The sequence below is a fragment of the Seriola dumerili genome, unplaced genomic scaffold, assembly GCF_002260705.1.
Source record: "Seriola dumerili isolate Sdu_G_001 unplaced genomic scaffold, Sdu_1.0 BDQW01000290.1, whole genome shotgun sequence".
Classification (NCBI taxonomy): Eukaryota; Metazoa; Chordata; class Actinopteri; order Carangiformes; family Carangidae; genus Seriola; species Seriola dumerili.
In genome coordinates, this window is record NW_019174545.1 from 2,050,212 (window position 1) to 2,067,796 (window position 17,585).

The 17,585-nt window shown below is 40.9% G+C and overlaps 3 protein-coding genes across 3 annotated transcripts in view; 2 read left to right on the top strand and 1 right to left on the bottom strand.

Annotated features, from left to right (window-relative positions):
- Positions 1–272: 272 nt before the first annotated feature.
- Positions 273–9,241, bottom strand: LOC111230904 (RNA-binding protein MEX3B-like). The gene is made up of 5 exons (XM_022757795.1): positions 8,470–9,241; positions 7,040–7,278; positions 6,776–6,821; positions 4,597–5,330; positions 273–4,191 (listed from the first exon to the last, which is right to left on the bottom strand). The coding sequence occupies exons 1-5, from the start codon at positions 9,110–9,112 to the stop codon at positions 3,778–3,780; spliced, it is 2,076 nt and encodes a 691-aa protein (XP_022613516.1). The 5' UTR covers positions 9,113–9,241; the 3' UTR covers positions 273–3,777.
- A 1,715-nt stretch (positions 9,242–10,956) lies between these two features.
- Positions 10,957–15,430, top strand: LOC111230892 (transmembrane emp24 domain-containing protein 7-like). The gene is made up of 4 exons (XM_022757780.1): positions 10,957–10,990; positions 11,296–11,501; positions 12,508–12,753; positions 13,238–15,430. The coding sequence occupies exons 2-4, from the start codon at positions 11,343–11,345 to the stop codon at positions 13,472–13,474; spliced, it is 642 nt and encodes a 213-aa protein (XP_022613501.1). The 5' UTR covers positions 10,957–10,990; positions 11,296–11,342; the 3' UTR covers positions 13,475–15,430.
- Positions 15,431–15,854: 424 nt separating this feature from the next.
- fem1c (fem-1 homolog C) overlaps positions 15,855–17,585 on the top strand; it is a 16,279-nt gene continuing 14,548 nt past the window's right edge. The window contains exon 1 of the mRNA XM_022757679.1: positions 15,855–17,204. Within this exon, the coding sequence (XP_022613400.1) occupies positions 16,661–17,204 (544 nt within the window). The 5' untranslated portion in view covers positions 15,855–16,660. The remainder of the gene's footprint in view (positions 17,205–17,585) is intronic.

Consider the following 17,585-nt stretch of genomic DNA (forward strand, 5'->3'; position numbering starts at 1 on the left):
CTTTTTCTGGTGGTAAGAGCTATTTCCAAAAAAAAAAAGAAAACAACAATCAAATGTTCGTAAAATGCTGATAAATCTGCAAGTCCTACAGGGCTCTCATAGGCTCATGCGTGGGTCCTAAGTATGGAGTTGGTTTTTATTAGTCAAACATGTCAAAACAAGTGAGAGGAAATTCTCATGTTGTAAATTACATCTTAAATATTCTGCATGTTGTTAAAGTACAGACCTTAAAGCACTACATAATCAATAACAGTAGTCAGACATGGCTTTAAATGAAAGTCTTTATTAAGTAACTTTAATATCAGAAAAATAAAACTCTTAAATTCTCTTTACAGCAAATATATAATATCAGTGCTTTGGCCGCAATAACTTAAAAGGCCATTATAAAATATAGTCTGCTTTTAAACTCCTGACTCAATTTGAAGAATTTATATGCCATAAGACTCCCCCCACATATACATAACAAAAGTGTAGTAAAATTAGCAAATACTTTGAACTGTTGGTACAGCTTAACAATATATGTATTTATACATAGATAAACTAAGATACATTTTACAGTATACCGTTCTTAATTTGGTGGCGTACAGACGTGACAGGCAGCTTGAATCCTTGGCCTTTTTACAGTTGCAGTGTGACGTTTTACATTGGCGGTACATTATGAAGACATGCTCGCGATGCACATTCCATTTTCCACTAGGTTAAACTGCAGCTATCAATACTATTATCATCAATACTGTAAACTAATAACTAGACTACAAGCAGATAGCATTGACACTCTCCTGCAACATTTCTGGGTTTCCAACTCTTCACTTAATCACTCAGAGAAAAGTAAAAAAAAATTAAAAAATCTTACTGTAAACATTTTAATATAGATATATTTATGTATATATATGAAATGTAACAAAATAAAAATAAGTTCTGTATATTTATCAGTCATTAACAGTAATATTATATAATACATACACAAAAATGTCAATAGATTCATGTCAAACTCAGGGCCGACAGGGTATTGCATTCCCTCAAAGAGAAAGAGAGCAAAAAGAGAGATCGGCCCTTTGTAGAGCTAAGAGAAGTAAAATAAAAGGACGGATAGAAGACCCGAGGGAGCAGAAGCAGATGGGTTTTTTGCACTTTTGGGACTCATTTGGTTCCATTTCCCCAAGAAAGCTCAATCATCCATGTAAGAGAAGATATTTAAGAAACAGAGCTAAGCGATGAAATAACTCCCAAATACTGTTTACAGCTGGAATGCTAGAAGGACTGTGGTCCAAAGTCCACACGGTAAAGCAATAGTATTGACCTTATGTAGTGTCAGCACAGTCCAAGATTAAATCATTCCAGCTGCTTCCCCTTTGAAATGTCCATTAACTCAGTCAATCCTGTAAAACAAAGTCTAGAGAAACACTGGTGTTTAAAGCTAAGATTTGAGATGATTTCCACCAATTTGTACCTTTTCTTCACTTTTCAGGAAGAGGAGTGGACAGATGCACACGTTTAAGGAAAGAAAAACCAAAATCCAAATGTGTTTGGAGTCCCAGCCAGTCAATAGTGTGATAAGAAGTGGGGAAGGCTGTGCTTATTTGGGCACAGGACAAAAGCAAAAGAACTGATGAAACACAAGAAGCAAACTGTGTACCAAACATCTCATCAGTGCATTAAAGCAGGTAATGAAGGTTAACCCCGACTGAAATGTAGTAGAAAAAACTGAAGGGATATATATCTGTCTACAAGTTTAAGTCCAAGATTGTTTGAGCTCTGTAAATAAAACCCGAGGAGTTTAATTTATCTAGTGCTTCCTCTAGTAGTTACCATACTGAGACGATTTTTGCATAGGCCTGGTAAATGAAATATGGGACTAAATAACAAGTTAAGTGATTGAGGTGGCGCCATCTCAATTGTGCATCCCAATGGAATTATTTTGCTGACTGCTTACCAACAAGGACACAAAATGGCTGTGACGAGATGGCCACAGGGTGGAGCAGTCCAAGTGAAAGAACATTCAAGTGAAAGAAAAAGGATACTATTGAGATGGCTGAAATGTCAGCTGTCTGTCTGTACAGTACGGGGATTTGTTCCAGATTACATCTGTCTTCATAGTATCATTTCATAGAATATCAGCTCTTTTGGCTCCCAGGTGAGGATCAAGTATTAATTTAACTTATACCATCTCCAAAAGTGACTGCAATACAGGGGAGGAGGAATGTTACCAAAAGGTACAGGCTGTGCATATCTTTCTGGCTGAAACCCAGCACATGGTTTCCCAAACCATGTGTAAATCGATTTAAACAAAAAGGCAAAAATGAAAAAACAATAAGAGGGAAAAAGTATGAAAATGGGAGTGTTCAGTGTTAAAAAGATAAAGCAGTAGGTGTTAAATACTTGTGAAAGGCTCAACAAAATAGGAAGCAAAAGAAAGCATCCCTGTGATATAATCTTTGTTCCACCAAGATGCATTTAAGAGATTGAAGAAATACATTAAGACTTCAGTCTGTCAGCTTGTGTTCTTTCGAGCCAAGATCTGGATTTGTAGATAGTGTTGTTAGTTAATTACAGGCTTTCTAAAAAAGGCCACAAGTTTGTTTTAAGACAGAGCAACACCGTGTGTCCGCTGAACCAGTTGTTTCTTTTTGTTTACTCAGAACGGAATTAGGCACAAGTTTACAGTAAACATTTTTTTAAGTAGAAATTGAAAGCAACGTGGCGGTACTGAAGTGGTGCAACATCCTGGTATTCTACAAAAAGGAGTTACTCACTTGCTGGTTCCAGTCTGGAGAGAAAGAAACCTGTGGCAACAAGAGGTTGCCACTGGGGAGTGACAACTTTGCAGGTGTGGGTTTGACCCACTTGGTTTAAAAACTCTCTGTGGTTGTGTTTGCATGTGTATCAATATACTGTTGATATCAGTAATCAGTAATAATAAAAATTCTGATTTATGATTGTGAGCATGTAAACATTGTATCCTGTTTAAAGTAGTTAAATTATGCAAATTGTCTGGGACAGAGTGGCATTTGCCAGGATAATGTAGCATGTGTTCATATCCAGTTTACTGTGATAGGCATTCAAATGCTGTGGTAACAAGGAGAATACTATTAATGTATACATATTCATATGTTGGACTCACTATTTGTAAACATGCTCACCTCTTCCTTTTTCCTCAGTTTCCTGTCATGAGCACAATAATTGAGAGGCAAAGGGGCTGGGCCATATTTCAGCACATAAAACAACTGTAGCAGCAAAAGTTTAAAAAAAACTTTTGAGATGTAGACATTTAAAAAAAAAAAAAAAAAAAACTGACCCTAACAGTCAATATTTTGAATCTGATGGAGTTCAACAGAGTTCTAATAGAGTTCAAGAACATTTAAAAAATGAAATAAAATATAGGTAGGCAAAAACTGATAATTAGATGTTTCAGGGAGAAGGAAATGTAAATCAAAAATCATGATGAGAAAAAAATATATATATATATCCCACCCCACCTGATGCTACATAGAGGGCTTTTTACCCTCCCATTGATCTATCAATCAAGGAAGAAGACTTCACAATAGCAGGCATGTGAATGGGCTGTAGACCCTAACCCATACCCTAAATACAGATCATTCCTTATTCACCTATTCTTCCTCACTTTTGTCAACACCAGCTTGGACAAAACCTGGGTGAGGACACAACTGGGTGAGACACTGATTCGGGGTCAGTTTTGTAATTTCCCCACACATATTATGAGTTGGAAGTGTTGGGGAGGCCGATCCCTCACCTGGCGTCAAGGTAAATGGATTAAAATCACATGTTACGGAGCTGAATGGCCTGTGTGACCTGGGACAGGCACACAGGGCACACAGCTTCTGGACCCTGGCAGATCTGGGTGGCACAATCTAGACAGAAGAGGTTATGGCCACAGGGAACCAAGGCAGCGATCACCTGGTTATCCATACAGTGGATACATATCTCCTGTCCTCTCCCTGCTGCTGATCCGAGCCCTGGTCGATAGGAGAGGGAGGATTCAGGAGGGGAAGAGGAGGAGGCGGTGCTTTCACTGGAAGAGGAGAAGGCCGAGCCATAGGAGGGGAACCTGTGGGCATCAAGGGTCCCAGCTGAGCCAAAAGGCCCTCGGTGAACACGCTGGGCCTGAGGGTGCTCCAAGGCTTCTGTCCCAGGGAAGGTTGGAGAGAGCCGGGGAGTCCCAGGCTGACTAGTCTGGAAAAATTGATGACAATAGTCATTAGACTATGACTACGAGCATAAGAAACGTAGCATCTTAAAACATCTCGTTTATGACTCATGACTGAAATGTTTCTTGTTACAACGAATATTTAAAAGACTTTAGTTTTTTTCTGTGTATAAGTAACTGTGACACAGAAGCGCATGCCAATCAGGTAGTGTTCTGCTGATTCTCAGATTACACAATCTATTATTAAAACAATTAACACATTGCTTATATATGAGACAATCTATTGGTGTAGTAATGCTTGAATTTTCATACCAAACATCCAAAGGATACCATCTACGATAAAGGATAAAAGACTTTTTTAACTGTCGGATCATCCTTTAATGTCTGCACAGGAGGCCATAAACTGTATGCTCCTGTTGAATTTCACCTACCTGAGACTGAAGAACATCGAGGGCCTGGAGGGGTTGGTGGTCCACAAAGGGGCTCCAGATGTGTGGCTGTGCAGCAGGGTGTGAGGCTTGGGCAGTGGAGATGGTTAGTGGGTCAAATCCTGAGGAGGAGCCTCCACCTCCCAGGCTGACCAGCTCCTCGGACCCCACAGGAAGAAGACTCTCACCAAACCATAAAGTTGTACTGCCAGCATTAATGTTGTTGTTGTTGTTAGCATTGGCATTGAACGGACAGGTCGGGCTGAAATCTGCCATCCTGTTACCATTCCCGCTGCCGTAGAAAGAATCAGCTGAGCTGGAGCCGCTGCCAAGGGAACTGGAGCTGTCGTTGCGGTAGGTGGAAGACATCCTGACACCATTGTTAATATTGCTATTGATTCGCTTAGTACCATTGATGCTCATGGGCAGCAAGCCGCCACTACCACCTGGTGATGATGCACCTGCATGAAGCCACCCAGCCTTCCCCAACCCAACTGGTGTTGCAGAACTCTCAAAGCTGACGTCTGTCCCGTTGAATTGAAAGTCATTGTTGTCTACACCTGGAGCCTCAATACCCCCACAGGTTCCAGTGCGGAGGGCGATGTGTGCCTCTATCTCCTCCCTCGCTCGGTCCACATTCTCCGGCATCCCGGTGACCTCGAACACAGGCTCTTTGTCTCGACTTGGCGTCACAATGTAGGTGTGAGTCTGTTGCTGAATGCGTTTGATGGTTGCACCTGAAAGATATGACCAGACCAAGATCCACTAATAAACAACAAGTTTAAGAGTTTAAATAACTGTTCTAGTCACACAGTTACATCAGTGTTAAGAGTGCACCATTAAAATTTGTTTTATATACGTGACCATTCCTGAAAAATATACATCTGAGCACATGGAAGAGAAAGAATATAAGTGTCAAAAGGAAAAGAATAGTTAAGTGTTAATAGAGCTTAATACATTAGCTGGAGAAAATCTGAAAAAAAGAACTGCAGTTTGGGCTATTTTGTCAAGTACAAGCTGACAAAATAGTTGTTTTTCTAACAGTAAAATCTGACATTGAAATCAGAAGAAACACAGCTGTGCAATAATTATAGTACTAAACTGCGGGCTATCCTGGTGACTCAGCTGGCTAAAGCACATACTACCCAACCATAACACTATGTGTTTCCATCTACAGTAGGAATCTTTTCGAAAGTCAACACTTTATATTAGAAGAATAGATGCGTTACATTTCCTTTTGACATATGGCTCAATGGTAAAAATTTAATAATAAAAGCATTGAAACAAAAGCAATTAATGTGCCACAATTATCAGATGCATTTTATTTCAATGCTTGTAAACAATGAATACAGAATATTAAAATTCCACCCTGCCTCTGGCTTCTGTGTGTGGCACAGCGTTTCCTCACTATTTTCAGATTTGTTGTGATTTTGAATCGTCACCTCCCCCCATCCAGCCTAATAGCACATGGTTGAGAACCGCTGCAGTTCAATTTACAAATCAACCACAAGGCTTTCTGACACTGAGGTGGTAATGTCAACAGGGCAATGGGTTAAAGACTCAGTGAGAGCAAAATGTAACCTTCTAGTAAGAGCTAAACATATTAAAACTCTCTTAGAAGCTATAAGCAACACTGGACACTGTAGGGAATCCATTAGACTACATTACAGTATGCGTTTCATTAATCAGAAACAAAGCAGAGTATTACTTTCATAATAAAAAATTACTAACAAAATTACTTTTTGGGAGTTGACTTTCCCTGACCCTACACCTGACATTTAGAATATAGTCTTATTGTAAATACTCATCATGTTGCTTCCTTCCTTCCATGTAAAACAAATCTAATAACTTAATATAACTAAATATATAAGTGCCAAAATACAGTGTCACTCTGCATGTTGAGCCTGATTTCACCACCACCTTAATTATCAGTGTGAGACTTGTTCTGCTGTTATGAAACACATCATTTGTCTTAAATTAGAATTTGGCTGCTCTAGTGTATGTTGGTATACACCTCTCCATACTTGTCTTTGCTAACATTGCACAATCTTGTTTTTCCATTCAAAAAAAATCAATATTATAACAAATTCCAAAGCAAAAACCTTATGAATACTCTTTATCACAGGAAGTCCCACAACTGGAGCAAACATTTATCTGAATATAGAATGAATTAAAGACCCACCTTTGGGACCCACAACCAGCCCAACAACACGATAGGGCACCCGCACCTGTAGGGTTGAAATGACACGGGGTAACTATACACACTTGATAATGATAATAATGATAAACATAATCAAGAACAAAAAAACTGAGAGCTGTCCTTTATAAAACCAATGTGCCCGGATGGTAATATACACTACTCTTTATGTGATTCACTTCATAAGAATGTCTGTGTCACGTCTTTACACCGAACGACACTGTGACTCATAATCACAGGTTTGCTGACCTGAATGGTTGTCTGTCCAGGTAGAGTGGGTGTCCCTGGACCAGTTACAGCGGCCAGAGGGCCCGTCTTGTTTCGAGATGCTCTGATGAGGGAGAAGTGCTCTGCTGCAGACAGGATCTCCCTCTTTGCCATGGCCACGTCTTCTTTGCGCCCTGTCACAACAAAGACAGGCTGCTCACCCCTCACTGGTGTCTTAATGTAGGTGTTGGTCTTGGCTCGAAGTGCCTTAATCTTACAGCCTGGAAAGTTAAAGCGATACATGGACATACAGGGGAAAGTTTGATTATTTTCAATTTAAAATTGACCACATTACATACACATAATATTTAACTCTGAAAGTCAATATCATCAAATTGAACTAATAAAAGATAACTGCACATGCAGTTTAAGTTTCCAATCACTAATGCCATTTAAAAGTTGCATAGCTTATAAATTAAATATTCCTTTCAGCTGTGGTTGAGAGTCCAACATCATTACCAGAGCCATTTCCTGTTGTTGTCAACACTGCAGTCTTTGCACCCTCCCCCAACTGGTCTGAAACCCTACATAATAACACTCTCCCAACCCTACACCATTAAGTTATATAAAGTTAATGTACAAAATCACACAAAGTCGGTGGATATCTTAGAAAAGCCAGTCGCGTTTGGTTGAACTCGGACGTCTTGGGTATGTCACGGAGCTAACTATAACCTACAGCTGATGTGGCAAAGCAATGGTGACCACCACACTGCTCTTCATGTTCTCCTCCGAGACAAAGCCGAGCCTGGTTCAGCACGACAAGGCACGGCTGAGTGAGGACATGCTTACTGTCAGCGAAGCACAGACAAAACATCCGTAATATAGACGAGCTCTCAAAGCGAGAGAGCACAGAGAGGTCTGCTGGTTGATATAAAACTTGTGATGTAAACTTTTGTAGAGGGTGTTGGGCGAGGGTGGTGTTGACCCAGTTAGGAGTGCTAAGCTAGCTGGTTTCAAGCTAACGTTAACTATTGTGGCTGAAGATGCTAAATGATAGTTTGGTTTAATTACAGATAATTTCATGCGCAAACTATACATAACCAGTCAGATGTCCTATACGAAAATACTAAAACTTACTAAAACCATTATCCTATGTAAAATAGCGGGCACTCGTTAGTGCTACTGCGGTTGACAACAATAAGTTACCAATTAGCTAACGTTGCTTCTAACAAAATAAACTACAGTTAAGCAACATGTTTTGTCGAAACTTTTGTTTTGCTAATATTCTAACATAATGTCATGATAATTTGATTAGTTCGATATATTTGCTGCCCTGTTTTTATTCTCGTTAACATCTTAGCTTGATACTTTACTGCTGCCCGAGCTATCTTCCCACCAAGTTTCATCTCAACTCCCATTAGCAACTTTAGCTTATGAATCCAACCAAAAAGATCCATCAGACAACGACTCACCCTGTCTGCCCACAATCTCCGCGACGTGCTCCGAGCTCGGCACGGCCACACACTCGGTCGTGTTGACGCTCTTTCGCCGAGTCAACAGCGAAGGTTCGGCCTCATAGCCCGACTCCCCGTACACGCCGGACGGCAGCATCGCCATGCTGCTAGCCGGTGGTAGGGCGCTGCCGCCGACCCCAGTATCATCCTGCTCATCTCCGTTGTACAACAATACCGTCTCGACGTGCGGTGGCTCCATCCTGGACGGCATCACAGAGCCACTCGGCCCCGACGCGAGGTGTTGGTGGCGGTGGGCCTGCGCTAGCAACGAACTGCCGGTGCAACCCGAGGAATCGACGGCGGCAACAACCTCCGGCTCTTCGTCCTCGGGCACCGTCGTTGTGTTCACTTCATCTCCAGAGGGCGGCCGATGCAGAGGCAGCGGCTTCAAGTCTAGCACCGTACCGAGGAGGCTGAAGTGAGAAACCGGGGGCAGTTGGTGGAGGTGGTGAAAGGAGAGGCTTTCATCTCCTTGTTCGGGGGTTTGGCTCTGGGTGCCGTGGTGCTCGTCAAGGCCCATACCGGCGAAAGCGTGCACTAGCGGCGGTGGGACCTCGGACTCTCCCTCGTCGGTCTCCAGCAAAGACGTGCTACTGGGCATGATGCAGAACTTTTATAATATTGCTGTTAAACAGAAATAGATATGAATAATGAATCAAATTTGTTTTGGTTTACAAAAAAATAAAAAGCGACCAGCGCCTGTTGGCTGAAATGTGTGGCTTTTGTTTTGTCTCTCCAGCTCCCCATGCAGCCCTCCCTACACTGTGATCTCGCTTTGCATTTTCACGCGAGACTTTGTATTGGGGTCAGTTGTGCTTTCACAATTGTCAAGAGCACACAGTCAGCGCGTATCATGCAGGGATGGGGTGCCATGAGAATAATTTATTACAATATATTAATACATCTGTAGGTGCCCTCCTGCCAAGGGTTTCCCCTGTTGCACTAGGGAAGTAAATTCATTGACCCTCAAAATAGAGCTATTGTGGCATTTACACTACACAGAGTTGCACTAAGAGATATTCAGACAAAAAGGGCAGAAAAAGTAAGCTTTAATTGAGGGCACATATTAGTTTGACCTCTAAGCAACTACAGTGTATACTCTGGCCATATGAAGTGTCCAAAGATGTTGTTCCTCTAATTGCAACAGGATAATAGTTAACAACTTACAACTTAGTAGGACCACAACTTGATATGAAAAAAAAAAAATCCCCAACTCACTTTTATGGACAAAGTAATCAATACAATAACAAGCTAGCTGTCCATTCTTACAAACAACTGGTTGTCCAACTCCAACAACAAGGTGGAGAAGTCTGACTATTCATATTTTCAATGACTCTGTGGAGGCAGCAACCATTTTCTATGCAGTAGTCTGCTGGACTAGTGGCATTTTAGGACAGCTATCCTAGGTTGTTTAATAGACTCCATGGAAGAGATGAGAGAGGGAAAATGATGGTTGTCCACTACAGCAGGTCTTTTATCACTGCTGCTGGAAGGCACTATTCTCAGTTGTTCACAATAATCCCATAGTGTACTGTGAATCAGGCACTTTATAAGGATTAATGTTGGGTATTTTGCTACTGTACTCTGGGGTGTAGCAGTGAATTTCAGAATGGTTAATTGTTGTCTTTTTTATGAAACACAGCAATCCTCCTTTAGGGTAGTATAGCTACAGTGAAATGGCTCTGCACCTTTGAATTATGCAAAGAATTCAGATTAATCAGACTTTCACTTCACTAATACTGTTTGTGTATTTGCTGATTCAGTTATTTGTTCAATTGTGACAATGGATGTATTAGAAGTGGAAGGAGGGCCTGCTGAGGCTGCATATGTACAGGGCGCAACTTGTTGTGCTATGCCATTGATTGTGCTATACACTTCATGCTCTACACAGATTTCATTAGTATATACTAAATGTATGAAGACACACAATTTTTCTCATATGTACAAATATCTCATGGGTCTCAAGATAAAAAAGCTACCTAATAGAACCATCATTTTTAGGAGCACATGCCTTTATATAGATGTCATTAGTACAAGAAGTGGTCCTTACATAATCTTGGGCATTGCCAGAAATTGTAATATAACTATAATATAACTGGATGCTATATAATGAATGATGATGATTATGATTATGTACATGTTACAGCCACACGTATACAAATTTTTGGTGATTCAAATGCGTTTCCTATATTCCAGCCTTTTACGTAAGCGTATTGTATCGTGTAAACTGCCGAACACAACATAATATCCAAGTGTAGTATTACACCTAAAGTATCAGCCACGTTGGAGTGTATTGAAAACGGGAACATACGCTTCCTGTGTGGACGTGGCCCACGTGATCTCACAAGCGCCCCGCCTCTTCTTTTTTTGACCAATGACAGATAAAGCAAGGGGTGGGCCTATAGAGATGACCGCCAATGCCGTGTCACGTTTCTAATACGTTACATAGAATTAGTCGCATCCGGGTGAACGTTTTGAGGTGAGTAGCTAATGCTGACTGAGACAAAATAATGAATTAAGAAATGTTAATGTTTGAGTTTACTTTAACTTGTATGACCATCAATGCGCCCATAACATACGAATACACTAGCTATAAGAAAATGTGCCAAATCCCAAGTGGCTCTTTGTCTCTAAAATAGAAAGAGTAGCGAGCTAGCTAGTTAGCTCTAAGCTAACAACTTCTCGCTCATATCAATGTCCGGGTTTGCTTTGTCACCATTTTTGTCTTTTAACCACCCTCGGTCTTCATTTCATTGTCATGTCTGCTCGTGTTTATTTCGGCAGGTCGGCTCACGTTTTTACTCTGGAAGTGTTGGCTCTCAGTCTTTAAGATGTACGGATCCTTTCGGGTGCTGCTGCAGGTGCTGTGGGCCCAGCTGCTCTGTGGGTGGGTGCTGGGCTCCGAGCTAACTTTTGAGCTGCCAGACAACGCCAAGCAGTGTTTCTACGAGGACATCATCATCGGCACTAAGTGCACACTGGAGTTTCAGGTGCGTGGTCTTCTTTTTAGCCTTAGTAATCGTCAAGTGGTCATTTTCAAAGTGTTGAATAGAGTCCAAGCTGTTCTCTTGGAAACAATATCAGCCTTCAAAGATTAACACCCGAATGCTAGAAATAGCTATATATCCTTTACACACACACACGAGTTTGGTACGTTTTTCCTACTGCATTTATTGATGGTCATACTGCATTAATAAGTGCATGGGGTACATATTATTACTACTACTATAACTACAAGCTTAAGGCTCAATGTATAAACGGCTGTTGGTAAAATTTCTCTCTATGGGCAACATAATCTAAATCTGAATGCTGCACGACTAAGTAAGTTTATTTATATTTTATCATAACCTAAACTATATGATTTACAAATATTTTCATATAAATCTGTGAGCGTGCATGTGCAGTGCAAGTGTGTTTTTTATTGAGTTCATTGTTTTGTTAAAGATAACCTGCTGCCTATAGGCCTGCCAGTGTTCTTACAGCACAGTTGTACAGTTTTCCCCCATTTTTTATTTTCTGTAATGAGCTGATGGTGCCAAACAATAATTTCAATGCAAATATTAAAACTGGCTGAACCTTAAGCTTTCATTAGATTTGTCCTAATTGAATCTAGATACCAGCAGACAGCCACAGGCCGCTGTGTTGTCTTTCCCTATCACTGAATGATAATTCATTATTAATTTTATTGTTTATAGTCTCTTCATCAATTGCATTGTGACATCATTATATTCATATATTATCTACAGTTTTCATGATTAATTATGACAAAAATCTATCACAGTTTGTGATATGACATACTCAAGACCATGATTCTTGATGATATGATCCAATTTGACATTTTACATTTCAGCTACTTGGATGTAGTAGTCAAGACACAGGTTTTGTCCATATTGTTCACCCTCTTGATTGTCTGTGTACTGCTTGACAGAGTGTATAATGTAAAAATAGTGTCATTGTGTCACTGAATAAATGGTTTCTTTCATTATGGTTTCCCAGGTGGTGACCGGTGGCCATTATGATGTGGACTGTCGTTTGGAGGACCCAGATGGAAATACACTCTACAAGGAGATGAAGAAGCAATATGACAGCTTTACCTTCACAGCATCCAAGAATGGCACCTACAAGTTCTGCTTCAGTAATGAGTTCTCCACTTTCACGCACAAGACGGTTTATTTTGACTTCCAGGTCGGTGATGATCCTCCACTCTTCCCCAATGAGAACAGAGTCACTGCTCTCACCCAGGTAAGTTTGTGTGTAGGCATGCATTCTTATGTGTTTGCATGTTTGTGTTTGAGGGAGGAAATGTAACACCTTATGTAATACTGACAGAAGCCCAAATTTGTTTTATTTTACTTAACGGAGAAACTACAGGCTCATTTTGCAGGCAGGACAACTCATATCTTTGCAGTTCCTGTTCTGTTCATGTTGTTTTGTGACCCTGCTTAGCTCCGCGCAACTTTGACCTTAAACTAATTAGACACTTGATTCCCAACTTAAATTTACATTGCTAGTTGCTATTACAAGTTGGAAGATTTTTTAACATTGGAGTTCTTTTGCTCCCCAGGTGCCCTCTAATTTATGAATCAAAGTGATCTTTAAAACTGTCTTATTGTTAGTTGTCATATTATAGTCATTAATTTCTAGCCACAGTCTAAATATCTTACATTGGTCTTGACTTCCTTTTTTTTTTATATTTATTTTTTTATTTTTTTATTACCATTTCCAGATGGAATCAGCTTGTGTGTCCATCCATGAGGCCCTGAAATCAGTCATCGACTACCAGACACATTTCCGCCTCCGTGAGGCTCAGGGACGCAGTCGGGCAGAGGACCTCAACACCCGTGTTGCGTTCTGGTCCATTGGAGAAGCCATTATCCTTCTGGTGGTCAGCATTAGCCAAGTGGTCCTGCTGAGAAGCTTCTTTTCTGACAAGAAAACCACTACAACACGTGTCGGATCATAACAGTCTCTGAGCTCTAGGATCTGATTCATCCCTTTCTTTATTTTTACCTGGGCTTGTGTGCATAGAGTTGTTTAGAACAGCAGTGCAGATCTGAAATTCGATCATATCAAACTGCCAGGTCATACAATCTGACATGTCATCCCCATTCAGCACTGCTGTTCTTATAAACTTTATGCAACTGAGTCTTGAGGAAAAAGGTTGTGTGTATAAAATGTTTTTGGGGGGGTTAAAGAAAAAACCTGAAGAAAGGCTTGATGGTGTTGCTTGGAACTATCTGTGTTTGAGGCAGTTCAAGCAGCTGGTCATATAGTTAAAGCAAACCCTATGTACTTTGAATATTTGAAATAATTTCTAAATGTGTTCTTATTTTATTTGTGTCCTCGGGCCCCATCATCCCATACCCCTCTCTCCAAGATCTGATGCATTTTCTGGCCCCAATTGTGCACTGAAATAACCAAGGGAGTGGAAGTTGTAACTAAATGTACTCATAATGTAAGCATGGTATGGATTTCTTTCCTTATCTGCAGAGCATTTGGTCACAAAAAACACACTGGCAAGGTAAAGATGGCATTTGGTTATGAAAAAACATCTGTTTTTTTTCTTTGTAATTAAACCTCAATGTATTTAGTGGGAAAGACTAGTTATTGTGGTTGCTTTTATCAGCTGTCATTTTAGATGAGTTATTTCAAGGGAGTATTCTGTACAGAGAGGAAGTCATCCTTTAATTTAACATTAGCTTGAAGCAGTTGAACAAAAGCTTGCATTTTGGTTGATTGACTGATGGTCTTCCTTTAGTGACTGCAGTTCTTCAAAAAAAAATTTTACACAACAGGTTAACGTAATGCTTCAGTTTGACCACACCTAGGTGAATTATCGCCTGAAATGGTAAAATTACAGGTAGGTGACTAAGTGTGTGGGGGGGAACCCTAATATTATTCTTGTGTTTGAAAATGACACATTTTGTGTGTGCACCAACTTATTATAAAACCTTTGTCTTTCACTGGTCCCCTGTATCTAGTGCTGCCTTTGCTTTTTAAAGTGCAACAACTTATTTATCTTGTTTGCTGATATTGTCCTCTTGGTTTTATACAGCACTGTTGTAAAATTCATGTTGTTTTGCGAAAATATAAGATAATTCTAGTAACTTTGAGTTGTAGTTGTAATTTGAAAAAATTACATCCCCTGACCAGCTACTACATTTCCAACAGAAACAGGAAGAAAGATTTAGACAAAGTAAATGTAATGTCTATATCCAATGACTGGCTCTTACTTTTTAAACTATTATTTGTCAATTTATCATCATCTGATTCAATTAGCAGTCTTAAAGAAAAGATCTGAACATGCACATTTTTAAAGGATTTTCATTAAACATTTAAGCCTGCAGGAAGCACTACATTCTGTCTCACTATTCATTGATTTAGCTCTTATACACAGGAATGGCTGAAACATGAGTTTAATGAAGCCATGTACTAAAGTTCACCTTTAGTATTTTTACAGTATCTAACATCAATGAATGTGAATGACATCCGGTCACCTGGGAAAGACAAGAAGACATCACTGTTGTGATGTGGGAATTTTCTACACCTAATCCACTGAAAGATACCAAAAATGTAACACTTTTTTGGCTTTATAGTTAACTCCTGTTGATCTGTGTAACATGGTCAGAACTGATTCCAGAGATTCTGTGTTAACTGATTAAAAACAACTAACACCATTATTATTATTCACTCAATATTTTTCAGTTTTGTGTTTTCATTTATTGTTTCTGGTTTGGCTTTGCTTCCCTTGTTATGCTTTCCTCCTGTTATATGTGTCAGTTCTTGTAGGTGGTGCAGTGTTGGCTTTCCCTGTAGGTTTGTACTTTTTTTGTTGGGGGGGAGTCATTTTTGGACACAAATTCAGCTTTGAGGCATTCTGGGAATTTACAAGGATGGCTGAATAAACCTTCTGTTAAAATGTTGGCGTATGCATTTATTTAACCATTATTAATAAACACTGTTTTCATTGAGGAATGAAATTACTGGATGAATCGTTTGGTCATGCTTTTCATCCTTTTAACCTGTAGGGAGTGATATAATCAAGGCCATAACAGTCATCTTTGTAGCTATACATTACCTCACAATATCTCTCAACCCGGAAGATACAGAGGCAACATTCTAAGCTTTTGTTTGACATTAGTCCTCTTTCCATGGTAGGTAATTTTTCCATAAAGAAAAGTCCCAGGCGCTTGAGGGGGACCTCTTATGTGATTTTGTTGTCTTTAATTGGCTACGTAACAGTCTACCAGCTCTGTGATTGGTCTTTCATACGTCAATCATTAGCTGTAGTCGAGAAAAAAGACTGCGTTGCGCTTGCGATTTGACAGAAACTGAGTCGTGATCATCCGGTCGAGCCGTGGGTGGATAGCCCTCCCTTATTTACCTTCCCCTTCGCCGAGATTATTGTCGTGCCAGCTCGCTGAGTGGCTACATGGACGACTGTTATTCGCTGTTTTCGGGGGTAACGTCTGTCGTTTGTTTCTCGACGTGTGTGTAAAAGAAAACCGCCTGGATATCGGGGATATCCCCAGAACGAGAGACCGAACGTCGTTTTCCCAGGCTAAGCTAGCGGCAGCACGGCGTAACGGGTGGGGGTGGATTTCTACGTTTCGGCCCTCGGGAAGCGAATATAAATAACGTCTCAGGAGTATGTTGTGGAACAATGACAAGCGCAGGGAGCAGATGTAATGGAGGAGAGCTTCTTGGAGGGGAAGAAATGTCAGTGGATGAGTATTGGTTGAACGGTCAATAGAGGTGTTAAGTGGTTAAGCTAAGCGGAGCTAGTCGGTTAGCTGAATTGATCAAGGAAGTTGACTAGCCCCCTTGCTAGCTCGGCGACAAATGTCTTACTGGACCAAGGGTCGGCTCAAACGCCCGAGTTATTCATAGAGTTAAGTAAACTGGTAATGCCAGTAAATGGAGTTAAATAAACTGGTGATGCCAGTTTTTGAAAGCTAAAGTCAAGAAAGACGCGAATTGCCGTGGGCTCCTAACCAAAACGCTACCGTTAGCTAGAAAGTCGGAGCTTGTAAACAAAGGGTCCCGAGCTCCATCTGTCCACAGCAACGTTACAGCTCGAGTTATCGCTCACCCATTGTTTCACGGACATCGTTGCCTTTTTATTTATCAGTGAAACGAATTCTTAGAAATGGATCTAAAGACGGCAGTATTTAACGCAGCCAGGGACGGTAAGCTCCGGCTTCTTCAGAAACTGTTGGAGAACAAAGATGGACACGAGGTGACCAAGTTGATGGGCGAAAAGACAAATGGGGCCACGCCGCTCCTGATGGCCTCCCGTTACGGCCACCTGGACTTGGTAGAGTATCTGCTGGAGTGCTGTAGCGCTCCTGTTGAGGTCGGTGGGTCGGTGAACTTTGACGGAGAGACCATCGAGGGAGCGCCCCCTCTCTGGGCCGCCTCGGCAGCGGGTCACCTGAAGGTGGTCCAGTCCCTGTTGGGCCACGGTGCTTCTGTCAACAGCACAACCCTGACCAACTCAACACCCTTGAGGGCGGCCTGCTTTGACGGCCACCTGGACATTGTGAAATACCTGGTGGAGCACAAAGCTGACCTGGAGGTGGCCAACAGACATGGCCACACGTGTCTTATGATTTCCTGCTACAAGGGACACAAGGAGATAGCGCAGTACCTGCTGGAGAAAGGTGCAGATGTTAACAGGAAAAGTGTAAAAGGTGAGTCGGTAACACACTCAGCTACACAATCAGCTGCAACCAAATAACACCCAGTGTCGTCCTTTATCCACATGATCTCTGACCAGGAGATAAGATAAAACTGTATTTGTTGTAGTTGTACTTTTCAGCGTTTAACATGATTAGAATTCCCTATCCCACAGTAACTCAGCAGTGTTGAGAGAGAAATGATAGATGGATAGATCATAAAGGTTTTTTTTATAGATCTCATAGTAAGTCTTTTTTTTGGGGGGGGGGGGGGGGGGGGGGGAAAAGATGAAAAGGTGAAAGATTGAAACTATCTTAAGCACTTTCTACAAGACAGACAGCACAGGGATGAGTGGTGGAGACAGAGGCACAGATGTTGGGAATCCATTTCCTCTT